Raw genomic sequence first — 18863 nt, forward strand, 5'->3', positions numbered from 1 at the left:
TAAACAGGCTGAGCTAATGAGCCCCAGCGGGGTAGGAGATAAAGACAGACGCCCACATGACAGTCTGACAGTCGAGCTCAACAGACTCCCCTCACATCATTATTCACCACAATCAAAGCAGCCTCATGCTTTCATCCTGACCACACCTAATGGTAGAAGCGAGCCAAACATAAACACATATAAATCATCAAAGTATCAAAATCTGTATAATATTAAGTGACTCAACTGAAAAGCACACAGAATTGTGTCTGTGAATGTGTGTTTAACTTCCTAATGCAACCGATGATGTAACCCAATTCAATAATGCTTTTATGTTGCAGCAGACAATGCTCTCACATCTTCAAGACATTATGGCGCACATGCATCAAGAGGACGCTGATCGACCGCAGTCATTGATTACAGAACAAGACAGATACACTTTCTGCTGCGAGTTTGATTCACTGATGAAATGATCTCACCGTTAAAGCAACCAAAGCCAATATTAATTCCGGTTTATTTATTTATGATCAGTGCATAAGAAGAATAAATCAAACTAATGAAACAATGGCATCGACAGCACATCCACAACAGCGATGCAAATCCTTTCACTGGGATTAGTTAACTTTCGATCATTCCAGGAAAACGTTTTAAAATGCATTTTCACACAAAGGAAAATCAAAGCCAAACACGCAGCTAAGTCTTCAATGCAGTTTCATTCATACATGTAAATTAGCAGAACACTTTTAGATTCTGTATATCGTTCTACATCAAGGAGATATTCATGTTTTTGCTCCTATTCATTAGTTAGTTTCCTGCTCAGTTAACACCTTATCATATATGCAGCTTCACCCTTTTTCCCCTTGAGAAGCTTTAAAGTTGTGAACATCCAATTATTATTAATATACTGTCTGACAGTATCATTTATACAATCTGTCCAAACTTGTATGCAGCGCTTCATTGAAGCCAAGTGATTTTTACACTTAGTGAAATATTAAATGTCTTCTGCATTATTTTATACGTAATTTGAAGTATTCAGAACCTTAAAACATATATTTGCTCAATTAAAAATGCTTGCCCATTTCAGGTTAATACTTTTATTTTGGGTTTCTATTATAATAGATTCGCAAGCTCCAATGTTCAGTAAACACATCAGATTTCATATACTGGCAGTGCTGCACCACCTCTATGATCCCTGTGTCTGAAACGCTTTGTTTAAGCCCCTGTCTCTTTAAGGCCCCCCTCTTGAATATATAAAATTTGCCATCATATGAAGAGCTGTTACGGCATCTTCAGGCTTTTTTTGTGAAAAGAAAATGTACGCTGAGCTGTCGTGACAGCAGAGGCAATGCACGCCAATATTTTACGAGGTGGGAATGAGACCAGGATGGTGGAGGTTACTAAAGTTTAATTGGCCTGATGTAGCAGCATGCACGCAGGCCTCTAACATATTAAGAAGAAGTTAGGCAATAATATTTTGGGTTTAATGCGGTAGAAAAGGGCGAGCCAAGGGATTTGAATGAGACTACATGTCTTCTTTGCCGTAAGTCGATAATATCGTCTAACATTTCTAATATTTGGGTGGGACAATATCTTGATATAAAACTTTGGATATCGCTCAAGCGTAGTCAGAAATGTCCTGACCATTACTGTGACCAGATGTCAGTGACAGAGGCTACCTGAGCAGCTGATAACACCGCTGTAGCTAGGCAACAAAATATATAATATACCACATATTATATATTATGTTAAAATTATACTCTGTGGTTTTAACTTTTATAATGAGTGAGGTTTTAGACATATTTGACGGGGATGAAGATCTGGGATTTCTGCCATTAGATAATTATCTTTGTTCAACTCTATGAAACTAATAGACACAGAGCTCAGTCCTCTGTCCTCAGGGTGTATTTACAGGATCATAAAATCAATTCCCTCACAATTTAAGTGACAGGAATAATACCTACATGTGTTAACGGCAGTCAGGTCAAGCCAGTTTTATTTATATAACCCAATATCACAAATGACAATTTGCCCCCACGGACCTCTGAGAAGAAACCCACCTTGCATTTCCCAGACTTTCAGAGGTGCCATTTCATTGGTGCTTTCAACCAAGTGTTTCCTCAACTCCTTTAGCTGTTCTTTTAGCTCTGGGTAGAGGGTCCTAGTGAGAGAAAAACAGACGGAGAGATAATAAGTACATCTGCTGGAATGAGTTGTTGGATTTGCTTTTTTTTTTCAGATTAGTTTATCTAAAATAAAAGGTTATGTGGTCAGTTCCTTGAGGAAAGACACTGAGAAGGAAAAGAAGAAGAAAAAGGCTTGGCTGCTGCGAGCATGGTGCAGTTGCTGGACCTTATCCAAGCTTCGAATTTTTATCATGGGCTGACACAAAGTCACTCACTTGAGTTTGCCAAAGAGGAATCCCTGGACCTCGTCCACTGGATCATTCTCACCGATCACTGTAGCATTCACCTCCGCACCTGGAACCACAATCAATTTACTAGTTATTCACATCAGGACTCCTCTGGGATTACACCAGTGTGGGCAGGTATGCATCGATAGTGTGTGTGCACCTTGGACTTGTGTGTCATCCTTTGCCTTGTACTCCTGACTTTTGATGGCTAGCTCCACTCCATAGCCAGACAGATAGACTTTCTTTCCGCTTGGTTTCTAGAAGAAAATGAGAAAGCATTGTAAAAAGGATTTCTTGAAAGATTTTATTGCAGCTGCACTAATTCTTAACAATGTTTTTGATCCATATACAACTAAGTAACAGGAAAAAAGGTTTGCCCTAGTGGCTTCTGTTGTTATAAAAGGCTCCATTAACGTCTCTGTATCCATCTTCATCTCTGTTGCAAAAAAAAATGAATCTCACTTGCATTACAAACACATGTGGGTTCTGACTACTTTGACAGCTTTCAAGTACAGACAGCCAGCTGTTGCTTGCTAAGTGCTGAAGACACTAACTGCACCCTGATTGGCCCCGAAGCTTTAGAAGTAAAAAGGAAAAAAAGCGTTAAGTGTTACAACCTCTCTGGTGCCCAGGACCTCATGCCAAACCGACAGATGGTGAGAATAATTTAGCATAATTACAGGGGAAAAAACTTATCAACAGGATTTGCATGCGAGGGGAGAAGCAATCCAACCTCAACTTGACAAGATAAATTGGAGGAGCACTTTTCATCCCAGGTGAAATAAGGAGTCCAATTAAACTGCAGAGCTTTTTTTAAAAATAAGGATAAAAGTGCTTTTAAAATCAACATGCTGCTTCATGTTCACACAGATACAAACAGTATGTTCACTTAAGGTGGATGAGCAGTACTACTGCACACCATGACAGAAGATGTGGATAGAGAGGAGAGCATCCATTCTCGTTTCCTGACTCTGCCCTTACATAAACTTAAGGATTTAACCTGACAGCCTCTGGTCAAAATACAGCACTTGTCTCCAAGTGCCGCGTTCAGATCTGGCAGTTCCCTGCTGGATCCGATAACAAGTGGACAGCTCAAGTGGACAGGTGTGATACCCCCACGACACATTGAGGATGCATTTTAAATTTAATCACCCAGCCCACGTTCGGAGGTGGTCTGGGCCACATGACAAGAAGAAGCCACAACAACCGGCATGATGGATGACACACTGTCTGGTTTTCATGCGATTCACTGTAATGCAAACTAGATGTCTGGGCTTTACCTGCCATTGGATCACAATGCAGGCACAATCGAGACAACAAGAAAGCTTATTAATGCCAGATATAAATGCAAAGACCCATGGGTCGGATGCCGTTGTCCAGATACAGATCACATGTTACTACCAGGTAAAAGGTTGAAAGTAAGCAATGTTTCCAAATTTCTCAAAGTGACATTTCACCTTGTAACAATAACTAATATATTTAAGGATTAATGTACAGTACATATAATTCACAATTTAAAGATTATATTGTAAGTGTGTGAGAAAAACCTACAGCCACGTAATGGCGGAGCACATAAGTAGCCAGGCCTTCGCTGACTTTGGCTGATATGACTTGGTGAAGCCTCTGGAAGTCCGGTGTCCCAACCTCAGCATACAGAATGACAACAGGAGCATCTGGATTGGATCCTGAGTATTTGTGATCACCTTTGAAAAGGTACGGCTTTGGCCTGAAAGAGTGACAGTCAAGTTAATTATCAGATCCTCAAGGTCATTATTTTACTGATTTATCTTCTCATGTCTGAATTGTATTTGTCTTTATTTACCTCTCAGTTGCTGCTTTCAGCAGTGCTGCTAAACTTTCTGCATCACACGTCTTTACTCCATGGATGCTGAAAAATGCTGAGCAGCCAGAGGGGGGAGGCTCATTGGACGCTATCTAAAAAAGCAAAACAGAAGGATCTTTCACACACATTCAATGTTCATGTAGAAGCATTTGAATGCACAATAAACCAACTTCCTGGTACCTGTTGGAAGGAGTGTACTGTTGCTGAGTAGGCTCTGAGAGAGAGGGCGAACTTCAGCATGTTCACCTGGACGGAGCTGAGCAAGGCACTGCCTTTCTTCACAATCAGGTCATAGTAGGCCTGATCTGTGTCTGCACGAGCATGATACGCACAAACAGAAGTAATGTTTTAAAACTGTGTTCTTTGGCATGTTTTCTCTTGCTATATTAATCTGCTTAACATTGCTGTTAGGAAATTATGGTCTAACTGTTTCAACACGAGCAGAGACACAAATGAACAGAACAAAATTACAGTTTGCAGCGCTATCCTATCATGTTATTGCTTGCATAAGTGTTTGACCAAAACACTGACACTGCAATTGCTGCCAAGAGGCTTGCATACACATCATAAATTCAGCTGCTTGCAGCACAGAGACTAAAAGTGAAAGCAGGTCTAGAGTGGCCGAAACGCCTTTACTTTACCATCATGCTCTCCTTCTATGTTCTGATTGGCCTCCACAAAGTCCCAGAACTTCTCCTGGCTCTCCTCTGCCAGGAACTCACTGAGGAAGAAGAGGATCAAGTAGGCAGTTTCATAAGCTGTGTGTGTATATATGCTGTCTGTGCATTCTGTCTGTAAATATTTAAAAGCTACATTTGGATGAGGAGTAATAAACCTGAGAAAGATTTTAATGTTGCTCGCCAAAGTCAGAGCACAGGGTCAGCTGCAGAGCGCAGTGCAGCATCTCAAGCCTTTAAGTATTCAGCATCTTGCTCAAGGACACATCAGTGAGACAGAAGTTAGAACTCACTTAGAGGACAGACTCCGTAATGACCCTACGAGCCCTCAGGACATTGATTTATACATTATCTGCTTCCGAAACTTAATGTCAAATGTAATGCGGCCAAACGGCTGCTTCAGTTGAGCAGTGTCTTACCTGGCCTCCAGCAGCAGAGGAGTATCAGCCCATTTCGTTGTGAGAGTGGTGGTGACAGCCTTGGAGTCTGCACCCCCAGACACTGCAGAGAACAGCGACAGCAGCAGGGAACACAGAAGCCACATCCTCGAGCTTAAACCTGTGAGAAGAGTGTTAGATTTACAGGACTGATTTGAAGATTCATAGGAAACCGATAAAAATGTGAGCAAGCTCAGCCATGTTTATATAGAATACCAAAATGCATCTTGGGTGACACATAATGTGGACATCTAAGATGCAAATGTGACAGCACGCAGAGCACACTGAGAGAACATAGAGATCCAGCCAATCAGTCCACATGTGAAAGTCAAATTTTGGACTACATGGAGAGATCAACTTATCAACTTCGATATATGTGGATAACTGGACGAGGCAATAATTTGATTTTATTGCTTATCAAATTTAGTAGAATCATATCATGATAATAATAATCAGTAATAAACTTTATAGATCATTTTCCAACAGTCAAACAGTTAAGAAGTGAGTTACATGGTTGAGCGAGGATAAGAAATACTTCAGGTCTGCACTGAGGCAAATAACATCAGACAATTTAAACAATACTAAAATAAAAATGGAACAAATAGTCAACAATAATGATAAACACAATAACAACAGATAAAACAGATAAGAAATGCCAGAAAACAGTATGCTACCATTAGTGCTGCATGATATGGTAAAAGTCACTTGCTATTTTGTTGACAGATATAACAGTTGTGCAATGATTCACAATTCTTTTTTTTCATCATGATTCTCATTTTTACAGAAAAAAAACTATTAAAATCATGATGACATGACAGTTGTTGGTGTCTGTACCAAACAAACATGTTTTCTTATATCTGGAGAACAAAATGCAGGTCAGGGCATTTATTTAAATCCAGAAATTGCAGTTGCTGCGATTTGGATATTGCACTTGGCTATATTGAGATTTCGATAATGTAATCGTGTAGCTCTAGCTAACATTAATAAAAGATACGTTTTGGGGTGTGATTTAAGAGATGTCACTCTGAGAGATGTTAAGGGGCTCTGACTGCAACAACACAATAACTTTAGTCCTGAGCTGGGACAGACAGCAGGGCCCTGCCTGTTGACCTAAGGCTGTGCCCTGGCTTGTCATACTTAAACTTACTGGCAACCAGTGAAGAGAGGCTACAACAGAGATGTTGTATTCTTGTCTCCTAGTATTTGTTAAGACGAGCAGCTGTGTTATACACTAATTGAAGGTGTGAGATATGATCATGTTATCATCCTAAATATTTCTGTTACCATTGTGATATATATTGATATAGGATAACATCCTTACCAATATTTTGGTAGTGATTTCAGCTATATTGCAAAACACACAAGGATACTACACATTTGCCTTTTCCAAAAGACTTGAACATGGTTTTAAAAACTGTTTGCCAGCTCTCCGTTTGAATGTACTATTTTTTTGCAGTGGTCATAGTTTCCAACAATTAAAGTGGACCATGAGTGGGAGGCAGCATAAGATAATAGATGATCATGGGAGATGCTTTAGGCCTAATTAATGACATGAGGTTAAATCTATCTTAACTTCATCAAGACTAGGTTGAACCACCGACTCTGCAAAGCAGGAAATGCACTGTGACGTTCAGTGTTAATTTGCATATTTACATACACTTAACTAATATATCAATGAATCTGGGTTGTGCATTATTATGTTATGCTGTAGCCCTGTGTCTGAATCAAGTTTAAAACCCTTAATTGTTTTAGTTTATATTGTGATCACATTGTCCATATTCCTAAAATTGGTTTTGCTTAATTAAATCAGTGCAAACTATCTGATGCAATGTAAACCTTGGGCTACATATAGTCAGCAATGACTGTCTGCAACTAATGTATATTTTCATAATCGCCTGGGGACAAGTTAAATCATTTCTTAGTCTATAAACAAAAAATATAAGAGACAGAGATGATGAAAGGGAAGGAGAAAACCGCCCCCTGTTAATGACATAATAATCTAAGTGATAGTTTAATGTATGACATATACAGAACAAGACTTTCTGTGCACTCTTGCTTGAGTTCACAGCTGGTAAACAAGAAGCTCCACGATCTCTGACCAATAGCAAAGTTCAGCGTGGCTCCTCCGACCAATCAAATCACAGTTTTGACATCCGGACTGTTTCAATGACTGTAAGCTCCGGATAAGATAGTGTTCTTACGGGTATCAAACCGCAAACTGAGAAACCTTCTCATGCGGTTTGGTTTAAGTCGTCTAAACGTCATTAATGTCCATGAAATAGACACCCAGAGCCCGTCAAGTGTTGGTGAACTCACGGCGAGCTAACGCTAACCTGGAAATTAACGTTAGCCAAAAAGACGCAGGAGCTAGCTAACTCTTCCTACACCAAAGGAAAACAACCCGATTTTTAGCTTTTTCGGTTAACTCACAGTCACCTAATGTCGTAGTCTCTAAAAACTAACAATAACCACCCTTGTATTCAGCCGTTTTTTACTTTCATAGCATAAAAAATGAATGATATGTCCTCACCGAAGCCGGCTCCGCAGCTTCCTGCATCCATCTTCCGCTGGGGAGTGGGTGGGTCCTGTCAGACAGCTTAGGTAACCACAAGTCTGCCTGTTCAGAATAACTGAACTCCTCCGAGCATTAAACTATTTAACAACACTGAAACGTGACATGAACACAAAATAGCCCATTTCACGAAAGATAATTAAAAACCGAAGAGTGGTGAAGCTGAACCTAATCTAGCAATTAACTTCACTGACTAACCCCTGCCACCCAAACTTAAAAAAACATAATTAAACTTTTTTTTTTTTACTCAATTATAAATTCATTTTTTTGTTGATTTTTTTTTTTCTAGAGACAATTATGATACCAGCACAGAGCATTGGGAGAAAAAACAGGTTTTCTTGCATTTTGCAGATCTTATAATGGTTACAAGGTGCTGTTACAGTGAAATAAACTAAAATACAGATAAAACTGTAAAATGCAATAAACTCTGTAAAACATGCTTTTTTGCATTTAATAATATAATTCATACCATTATTCATGCCACTTACAGGTGTTAAAAAGCAGAGCTCATTACTGAATAGGCTATATATCTAAAATAAAATGTATGCTTAGCAGGGGACAGTGGCTTTTTGTATCAGTATTACCCGAAGCATAATTTACATTGATCCACTCCAGCCATTTTGGGCAGTAAAATCAATAATTACTAACCTACACAACTGTCTCCAGCTACAAATCAGAGCAGGTGTCACTTTTATGGAGTTCGTCCAGTGACACTTCATTACTGGCAGGCTCCATGGGTGTTGAAAGTGTTTGAGATATGAAATCCAGATGAGGTTTAACAGCTGTGAAACAGAAAATGTGTCCATGTTGTTTTGTTATTTCCTATTGGTGCTGGATTGCAGGATTACTGCTAATTTTCTAGACAAGAGACTTAAAAATCAGATATCATAATATCATATTTAAAGAGAGGAGTCTTTGTATGCTTCGATCTACGTGTGTAGATAGGTAGGCGTATCTATGCAGGTACAGTATATGGCAATGTGCATGCCTACCTACCTAATGCTTGTAAAGGTAGTTTTCTTCTCTTCTCTTTTGAATAAGAATTTGCTCATTGCACATTTTCTGTATTTGATTATAAAACAAAATCAATGCAATATAAGTCATTAAAAACTCAAAGCTGAGTTGTATATTATGAATATAATCATTTAAATTTTAGGGAAAGGATTGGCCTTTTAAAAAGAGGAGATATCTGTGCGTGTAAATAATAGACATCATTAAAACTCAAATATTAAAGTTGAGTTGTATATCATAGATACAATTATGTGACTTTTAAGAGGGATTTAACATTTCAGAAGGGAACGATGGGAGATATCTGTGCATGTGAATAAGTTCAGGGCACCCACACTAATTTCAGACCAGACACTGCTCAGGTAATCCGTACATATTTGGGACCTGATTTGAGAGAACGTCACATTTTAATTTGAAAAACGGCTCATGGAAATGAGGTTTGCTGTATGCCTGGTGTGATAGCCATGGGAAATAAATCCTGTATTTAGAATAAGCCAAATCTGTCCCCTTGGTTAACAGTATTTGTTATGTGGTAATGAAAAAGCAGAGAAACTCAAATCACTCTCAATTTGCAAAGGGCACCTGGGATTCCTGAGGTCCATTTTGTAAACCTTTACTGTCCCTTTGGGGCAGGTTGGTAAAAAAAAATGCAGGGCTCCCTGTCCACCTGTTGTGTGGTCTTGAGAAAAAAAGAAGAAGATGAAAGGCATGGAGACACCGTCCCAGGGTGTGGAGACATGGAGTCTTGCTTTTTCATTTACTCGCTCTGCAGCCTAAATTAAATTGGACAGCTGATCCTCCAGAGGGAGCAGTTCCAGGGTTTGATTTAACATTATATAAAAAGCAGCGACATTAATTATCCTGCTGGATTTGACCTTCACTTTGAAGTGCACGCGCATATGACACCTCACACATGTAGGTGCATGTGCACACACACATACAAATCCACTGCAGCCCTGTGAGGACATGCCCAAACCACTTCACCTGACAGTCCTTGCGAGTATAGTTAAACCCAGCCTCATGCACGCGCTCACACGCTGCCCACAGGGCCTGTTCATCTGTCAGGAAGGCGACATCTTCAGATGAATTATGGGAGATGGTTGTCATCTTCTCCGGGGTCACATGCGAAATGGCGAACCCGGGCTGTGGGCTCTCTGTCCTCACACTATCACACGTCAGCCATTTTAGAGGTTGAAAGCCTCAACGGGGGACCAAAACGACCTCAATTAAACCTCCATTAATATTAATACATTTTGTCGTTTCACGTGAGTTGCTGCTAATTAAATGTGTCCCTGACTGCATAATGGGGGTCAGCCGGGGTCTCCTACATGAAGCTAATTCACCACATTACAGCCATCCAACACTGGGCTGGACTGGGCCCAAATCTTAAATACAGATGGAGACGAGGGCAGTCTTGGTTACTTTAGTGTTTGTAACAGTTGAACACATAAATAAACAAATTTATTCAGCAAACTGAGAACTTTTTAATTAAACATAGACTTACAATTTTCATTTTTGCACTCTCTCATGTGTGCATGTGTCTCTTTATGTGTGTAAAGGGAATACATTACCCCTCTAACAGCCTTAGAGTTCATGCTTGGCCCTGACCCAGGGTTTGTATCCCGCTCCATTTCTCCAACATCAACATTTATTGGACTTTTATGTAGAGGTTAATAAGTTTGTAGTGGATCAGCTCTTTATGAGCTTCTGGACCGAAGCTCCACACACACGCACACGAACATAATAAACACACAGTTTAGACCATAATGGGATTGTGGGATTCCTCAGATTGGACTCCCACTGGTGCCAATCTGTAAGCGCTCCAGAGCCGAGTGCTGCCTGGGAGGTTGGATTCTTCTGTTCAATCCTTTAATATCATGAGAGGTGATTTGCTGTTGACCTGGGAGATTAGCCAAACCCGCTGTGGAAGGTCAGATAACGGCCCCAGATGTCCAATCGAATCATATTTATTTTATTGCTGAAGGAAAAATGTGCACTCCCACACTGGACTGCGCTCTCTCGCTGCCCCGTGCATTAACAGTGTATTGAAACTCTGCAAATTGTTTGTGTATAGAGATTTATCCACATTGTATATTTGATGATAGGGTCTAAGCCACGTAGCTGCTGGAAACGAGTCAGCCAGAGACAGAAGACCGAACTCCATGGTGACCGGTGCTGGCGCCAACAGGGCAATCCTCCAAAACTACAATAGCCTGGCTCTGATGCATGTAAGGGAGGCACTCAATGTGAACTTATCTGCAGAATTCCACGCTGAAAATAAGCGATAATAATGCCAGAGCTTCTTTGTTTGCATGAAAGAAGCATGGGACCGGCAATGAGGAGCTGCAGCCAGTTTGACCTCCTAATAATGGACTGCAGCCAGAGCCCATACAATCACTCAGAGCCTGGATTCCCACTGCAGGAGCACTTTCTCTCAAACACTCACATGCACATGTTCACCCGAACAAAAGCTGTCCAGCTCTCTGCAGTAGCTGAGCCATTATTGTTTGTTTAGTCCAGCTGCACTTGAAATGACAGCGACCCAGAGCTATGGGGAGGATTAAAGACTGCGTTCAGTCCAATACACCACGTACCAGCTGCCAGAGAGGCTGCACAGCCTTCCCTTTCTCTCCTGCTCCCCCTCATTTCCCTCTCTTTCTCTGTTCATATGTCAGGCACAAAAACATCCTCTCTTCCCTCCTGTCTTACATAAAGACGCTCTGATTCCTCGTCTCTTACACTCTCGCTGCTGCCCGCTCTGAGCTCCCTCCAGCCAATTGCCTCAGCCTGTCGCTGTCCAGGGAAATTATTTTCCACCCTGCCCTGAGGGGTCAAAGTTGAAGCTCACTGGACTGTTGATGAGACAGGGCAAAAGCCTGGGCTCTGCTCCCTCTCCTTTGCATTCAGCCAAGGACAGAGAATGATATTTATGCCGGCCTCCTGTCTCCTTCCCTTGCTTGCCAAACGCCTACCTGCCACAGCAGAGGAAGAAGAAGCATATTTGTGTGCATGTATGTGTGTTACGAAGCCCTGAGTGTCTGCAGATTGAATTAGGCCATAGATCACTGTTGACAGGGCCGAGGTTGTCATTGGTGGGGGGGGACAAGCTGCTTTATGGGGTCATGGTCCTGTGGTTAGTGTGGGCAAGTGGTAGAAATGTCCTCTAGTTATAGATGTGGCCTGTGAATGAAAGTGCAGAAAACCTAGAGGACAAAGCTCCCTAACAGGTCGTCAAAAAAAATCCCTAACCGAGTGTTTCTCAGACGATTATGTGGCTGCATTTCAAGTTCATGAACTTGGATGTAGTTTAAATCTAAAAAAAGAAAAAAAAAGGGTACAAGTGGAGATGTTTTTCATGCCTGTGCGCTTTATAATAAGAGTGACAGAGCGGGCGACTGCATAAATGATATGCATTGACAACCACAACACAGTCAGGTCTGTAAAAATGAAATATTTTAATTGGTGGCTTGATGAGTCATTTTTGCAATCATAAGAAACAAACCCAGAATGATGCATACAGAAGGAGCCAGAGACAGACTGCACACCGATCCAAAAAACAAAAAACAAGTCTCTATCACACTCTTTTTAACACATCTTTTAAAAAAATAAAACAGGATGATGTTAGCGACACCTGGGTTGCTTCATTGTCACAAAGGAAAAGTTAAGACATCAGATATACATAGTGATGAGACATAAAATATTTGAGTACAGCTTTACAGCATCAATTCCTGGAATCATTTCAGTGAAAGGATAGACTTTTTCTTTCACACACTGTTCAGGTACAGGTATTTTATTTTGAGGACCACCTGAAATTGAAAAATAAAAAACACTCTCAGGGTAAAGAATCAGTTTTGTATTCTGTATTTAAACCACAAACGAACAGCCAGATATGGGTTTGGAGCGCAGTCCAAGAGCAGGTCTGACTTTGAATAAGAGGTTGTGGGCAAAATGCCTGGAGCTGCAGTGTTTTCAGGTCTCCAGTTTCAAGAGTACAATGAAGGGGAAGTTAATACGAAACACACGCACAAAAAAAGGGACATCTCTCTTCCCATGTCCATTTGTGTTACTTTGAAGGCTACACAAAAAGCAGCACATTGACTCTGGATGTATCCAAATACCTTTCATCATCGCCCCCCTTGTTCTTCTGTCCTTTCCTTCATGAATCATCCCTGATCTGAAAGAAGCTGATCAAAAAGGAGAGGATCCAGGCTGATTACTTGGACCTTAACAGGGAGAGGGTGGGCGGATAAAAAGTATATTTTAACTTTTGTTCTTCCGACTTTAAAAAAAAAAAAATCTATTGTTAACAACCAGATACAACTTATTATTTAGCTTAGTACAAAGGAAGCTTGCTTGCATCCTCCCATTCCCCTCGGGTTGACACCAAACTTTCATAACTACATTCAGTTTGATTAAAATGTAATGTGACGCGTCTTTTTCCCTTCACACTTTTACATTCTGTGCCCCAAGTTCTTATTGGTGTCCCCTCTTATTCCTCAGATTATTTGAATGTGGATAGGGTTGGTGTTGAATAACCTTTTATGAATTTGGTGCAATAGACCATATTCACACGGAGGCCATTTTCCTCTGACGTCATGTTGTTATGCTATTATGCTGCGGTGTTCCAGGTTGCAGGTCGTCAATCATTTCAACATCTAGCATTTGAGCACTTCCTGGCTAACATTAACGTCTGATTACATCCTGTCGGTTTCGACTTGCAACCTGGAAAACAACAGTACGACATTTGAGCTTCACCCCCCCTGAGGTAAATGGCCGCCTTGTGGATATATGATGTACTGGTGCGGACTACTGTCACTCAACCCTTCTTGTAAATTTTGCTGTACAGAGCAAAGACGCGTCACACAGGCAGATTTCTGAACCTATATATTAGGATTTTAGATAATCATAGTGATACAGTCCTCATATATTATGTAACCACGTCATGGGGGGGAGACAAGGACACGGGGACATGAAGCTGTAAAGGAAAAGGGCAGAGGGGAGTATTATTGGCTTGCATCGCTGCGATGGTCACACTGCTGTGACATGCTGCTGGAGGGACTTTGTTGCGTTGCCCTCCACCACCAAAACATGGCAAGAAAATTGGTCATGGAACCAGTCATTCACAAAACTCATCCTCTCTCAGTCAGGCACACTATTTACAAAGGCATACACATACGCCAATCAAAGGCATACTGTACATACTATTTACACACACAGAAACACACTCATCCACGCAGACACACGAGTAGTCAGTCAAATTACTGAAGTATAATGCAGACATAATATCTGGCAATAATTATGTTGACTATGATCCCAGTACATAGAGGCACTGCTACCTCACCCCGTGCGTTCTTCAGGGTAAACACTGGTCGCACTAATGAACTACGGGTCACCGGCGCTGTGCGTGCCCTTTCAGCAGGTGGGAAGGAGGCTTGCTTGTGACCGCCGCTTTTACAACTCAGCTCTTGGTCAGGGGAAAAAAAAAGAAAGAAAAAAAGACGAAACTAAAAAAATGCCACCCACTACATTAAGGGCTCACATTGCCATGGTGACCAGTAGTTCCACAACTCCCATCTCGAGCATTCGTCTGAGTTAAGGCTTCCAAAGCGCTTGCCGCTCACACGGCACGGTTCCTGGCAACAACCTGCAGCAGACTCACTCCTCTCCCTGCCTTTGATTTCTTCACACCTATGTGAGATTCAGCTCTGTAATTGGCTGTTATTCTCTGCAGGACTGAGACGCATAAAAAAAAAAAAAGACAGAGAAAAGGAGAAATAATGAAGTCGTTAAGCGACAGGAGCTTTGGGAACCTTCAACAGAGAAACAGGCCACTCCCCTCTACAACAAGATACAAGGCTTTAGTAATGGCTATGGTCCATTGTTCGTCCATCCGATTTGTTAGCTCTGACTTATATAAAACCAATAAAAATAAAGAAATAAAGGAATCACTTTTCTTTAGGCAGCAATATTGGTCTCAGTGTTATTACAATTCTGCTTTAAAAAAAGCATAAACACAAAGAAAAATACAAATGAAATCATCCTAAAATGAGAATGAGACTGTCACTATTTCATGACCAAAGCGTGTTCATGGGTGAAATGGCTGATTTTTTTCTTTTTTTAAGCAGAAAGCTTTATTACACAACTCAGTCCCACTCTTCTTTCATTCGAGTTCAGTCTCTCATGTACTCCCACCCTTTTCTGTGTTCAGCTCAGCCATTAGCATACTCTTATAGCTTTCCCAAGTCCCTTTGACACTGGAGCATCCAGGAAGTAGACTGGTCCTTTTTTAGCAAAGATTAGTGGGAATTCACAGACTTAAATTTTATTTTCTCATGCTCCATATTAGGCCACAGAGAACGAAAGGAACACAGGAGGAGGAGGAGGAGGAGGAGGAGGGAGAGATGGATGAGACACTCGGTTGTCAGCAACTCTTAAAAATATCTCTCCTCTGCTCAGTCAGTAATGATGACAGGAGAGACAGAGAAACTCAGAGGGGGGGAAAGGGCAAGCGGGAGCTAATAACAACTGGGCGAGCCGCAATAACACGAGCTGATGCAATCGACCAAGCCCAGCTCTCCATAGCTCCATAACTCTCTGCTAAAGTCTGTTTGTCAGTCATCTGGGTCTTTGATGCAGGCGCCACTCTCTGTGTATGTGTGTGTGTGTGTGTATGTATTTCACATTACATATGCATGTCTGTGTGTTTGTTCTCATTCTGCTGCTACCAGCGGTTGATAATCTGGTTCATGTAGTCCTCGGTGGGGAGCCTGCTGCCCGCCTCCTCCGTTCTGCCTCCCTCCTCGCCCTCCTCCCGCTCCTCCCTCTCCCCTTCCCCGTCCTCCAGTGTCGACACCGAGCTCTGCCGGCTGTGGGAGGGCCACAGGTTGACGCCCAGGCCCAGGCCCTGGTGGGTCTGCTGCAGGTGGTTCTTGATGCGCTGCTGCCGCCTCTCCTGCTGCCGGGTGTACTGGTAGCGCTGCTGGAACAGGTCCCTGGCGTAGTCGTAGAGCTCCATGTCTAGCTCGTTCAGCTCCTCTATACGCTGGACCTAACGAGGGAGGAACAGAGGAAAAGTTTTTATAAGTTAGCTCAGAGGAAGACAACATGGAGAAGATGAAGTGGAATAAAGACCATGAAGAAAGTTAGAGCCGGTTGCAGGATCTATGTAACTAAACTCCTTCCATTGTATTAAGTGTTGCTCAAGTCTGATGTTTAAGTGGATGACATAAACAAATTAAAAAGGCAGACGTGCAGAGGCAGAGAAGGAGACTGAACACTAAGAGCGTGGGAGTAAAAACAATTCTATCAACCTTCTTAACTTCTTAAGGAAATGACTCTTGTCTCTGCTGATGTTAAGGAGAGCGTCACCGACCTTGTACAAAAAACAAAGTGTTCAAAACCTTACGTAACAGGAAGAATGCAGTTTTGCAACAGTGATGATTTGTGTTCGTTTGAATTTTTTCCTTGGTCGACTTGAAAACGTTTCTTAGGAGCGGTTTTGAGACCATTCGCCGTCATTGTAGCACTGTAAACTTAGCCTAAATTACACTTCCTAAAGTATTACTGGGCATTCACACCGAAAACAGCCCTGCATTAGAAACTACACCACGTGAAGAAGTCTTGCTCCAGGTAATGGTGAGACAGTAGTAAATAAGAAATTTAATCCAAGGAGTCCAGGTTAAGGAACAGATTTATGCATTTTAAGGTTAGAACTGTGGTCTTTTAAATCTCTAAGAAGTCATCACAAACTAGTTAATCTTTTGCTCATTTGACAAACTAGGTTTGAACTATTGCAACAAAGGTTGAGCCAGGTTCAACTTTTTCTGTCAATCCTTACGTAATGACCATAATGAGAGCTGGATACAGCGTCAGAGGCTCAGTGTCACTGCGGAGTCACTGGACGTAGGACGTATGTTGATTGTACCCTTTCCCACTAAAGATAAAAGCCAGCTGTTGGTGGGTGAGTGAAAGGGGTTTTAGAGAGTACTAACCACCAGAGCAGAGACATATTTTAAAATTTAGCCTGGTTCCTTTCTTGAAATGCAGGTAAAGAGCTTGGATTTCTCAAAAGGTTATTGGTCTCCTGGGAAGGCTCCTGCAGTGAAATCGCCCTAATACATGACATTTGTATAAAAGCTTTACAGGACGTCTACATGGAGAGAGAACAGTGTGTTGGCAATATGTGGAGCAAGATAACAGAAACGTGTTTGATGTTTGGTTATGCAGTGCAGCTGGCTGCATTGCCGTGTGTCATCTGCTGCGTGCGAATTCAACACAGAGGGGGGAAAATGTGTTTAATTAAGAGAATCCCTTTGAAATCTGTGATAGAGTGCTGGATTTCATTTGTGGGCAACGTGTGCGAGAACAGAGGGAAGCGATGCGCCACATCAGTGTTCGTAAATTAGAGATGTTTGATCGACAGCACGGGGGACACCGGCACAATGCCAGGAAGACGGCGCTGAGCTCAAGTCATCAACACAAAGACTTCATGTATCAGAGAGCAGTCATCATATAATTTAGGAACCGGTTTCAATCAATAATGACTCACTGGGATCTTGCAGGCACGACGGCATAAGTGGGCTTTCAGCAGCTTTGCAGGAGCCCGCTGATGTAATTATCTGACTTTTTATAAATAACTTTACACAGCACCTTTAGAAGTATTTAATTTAAAAGCTAATTTAAAAGAAAACGACTAATTTTCACTCAAAATGCCACACGCAGCCTCGTATACCTGCCAGAGTTTCTCCACGTGACATTCCCTCTTTTTTGTGGTAATAACAATCAGGTCCAGCTTTCCACAGCGGCTGTCAGCAGGGCATATTTTATTTTCTCTCCTCGCAACTGGTTTTGATGTATAAATCGCCGGTCTACTGTGTACTGGAGGATATTTTTCGCTGGGAAAATTGAGCCTAAGAACTCCCGCATTGGACCAATCAAAGTGTGAAGAACATGTTTGAAGCTGCTGTTTTTCAACAGTGACAGTCATCCCAACTCATTTCACAGCTATATAAGACTGCTGTGTTTACCCTCTGTTTCTCTCTTTCTCTACTTCTTTTCTCCAGCTATTTTTTTCACTTCTGTTTGAAATAATTGTTTTATTTCCAACCTGTAAATGAATCTGCTACGGCTGCCATGTTTATTTTCTAAGAGAGATGTCGCTAATAACAAAACTAATCTAAGAAAATAAGAGGTTTTTTTCCCTCTATAAACATTAGCAAGAAGATACATACATACTAGAATTATACAATAAAAATCCTTCATCTGTCAAAGATCCTATCTGCAAAATGTGTTTAAAGTGTCAAAGTAAAAGTACTGAGCTGCAATGATAAGATAATACAATGATACATTAATTGAAAGAAAATTAATTGCCAATTATTTTGATAACCGATAATATCCGATAATTGTTTCAATTATTTTTCAAGCAAAATTGTCAATCAAATAGTTGGTTCTGGCTTCTTAAATGTGAGGATTTGCTGCTTTTCTTAAGTAAGAGAAACCTAAACTAGCAGCAGCACTCACCGTAGCGTTGTCCAGGTCCACCCCTGCAGCGCGGGTGCTGTTGTACTGCATGAACGGCCTGATGAAGCGCAACCTGAAGGTTCGTTCAAACAGGAACTGGGTTTTCCTCTGGTACTCGGTCAGACCGAAGAAAGCCATGTCTCGTAGGTTCTTCTTGGCCGACTCCAGGAGAAGCTGGGCCCGCTTCTTCTCTGGGACCGTGGACATGTTGTAGCAGCCGACGAGGCTCAGGTCTGCTAACATACGCACCTACAGACACAGGCACAGGAACAGGAAGTGATGGAAGTTAGAGGAGGTAGTGGATGTTTTGATTAAGGACTTGTGTTTTAACCTTAGTGGCAGACGGCACATACAGCAAAATCCTGAGCTTAGAGGGAAAATCAATCAGGTCAGTTTTAAACATCTTCTGGATTTCTGC

At 41.5% G+C, this 18863-nt stretch overlaps 2 protein-coding genes across 2 annotated transcripts in view; both read right to left on the reverse strand.

Annotated features, from left to right (window-relative positions):
- Positions 1–7953, reverse strand: part of uggt1 (UDP-glucose glycoprotein glucosyltransferase 1) — a 32153-nt gene extending 24200 nt beyond the window's left edge. Inside the window, exons 1-9 of the mRNA XM_073483552.1 lie at positions 7877–7953; positions 5329–5467; positions 4874–4953; positions 4413–4543; positions 4212–4324; positions 3941–4115; positions 2550–2646; positions 2378–2456; positions 2037–2137 (exon numbers count right to left, since the gene is read on the reverse strand). Coding sequence (XP_073339653.1) covers positions 2037–2137; positions 2378–2456; positions 2550–2646; positions 3941–4115; positions 4212–4324; positions 4413–4543; positions 4874–4953; positions 5329–5467; positions 7877–7907 — 946 coding nt within the window. The 5' untranslated portion in view covers positions 7908–7953. The remainder of the gene's footprint in view (positions 1–2036; positions 2138–2377; positions 2457–2549; positions 2647–3940; positions 4116–4211; positions 4325–4412; positions 4544–4873; positions 4954–5328; positions 5468–7876) is intronic.
- Positions 7954–12357: 4404 nt separating this feature from the next.
- Positions 12358–18863, reverse strand: part of hs6st1a (heparan sulfate 6-O-sulfotransferase 1a) — a 58751-nt gene continuing 52245 nt past the window's right edge. Inside the window, exons 3-4 of the mRNA XM_073483381.1 lie at positions 18446–18694; positions 12358–15974 (exon numbers count right to left, since the gene is read on the reverse strand). Coding sequence (XP_073339482.1) covers positions 15648–15974; positions 18446–18694 — 576 coding nt within the window. The 3' untranslated portion in view covers positions 12358–15647. The remainder of the gene's footprint in view (positions 15975–18445; positions 18695–18863) is intronic.

Source organism: Pagrus major, chromosome 16 (assembly GCF_040436345.1).
Source record: "Pagrus major chromosome 16, Pma_NU_1.0".
Classification (NCBI taxonomy): domain Eukaryota; kingdom Metazoa; phylum Chordata; class Actinopteri; order Spariformes; family Sparidae; genus Pagrus; species Pagrus major.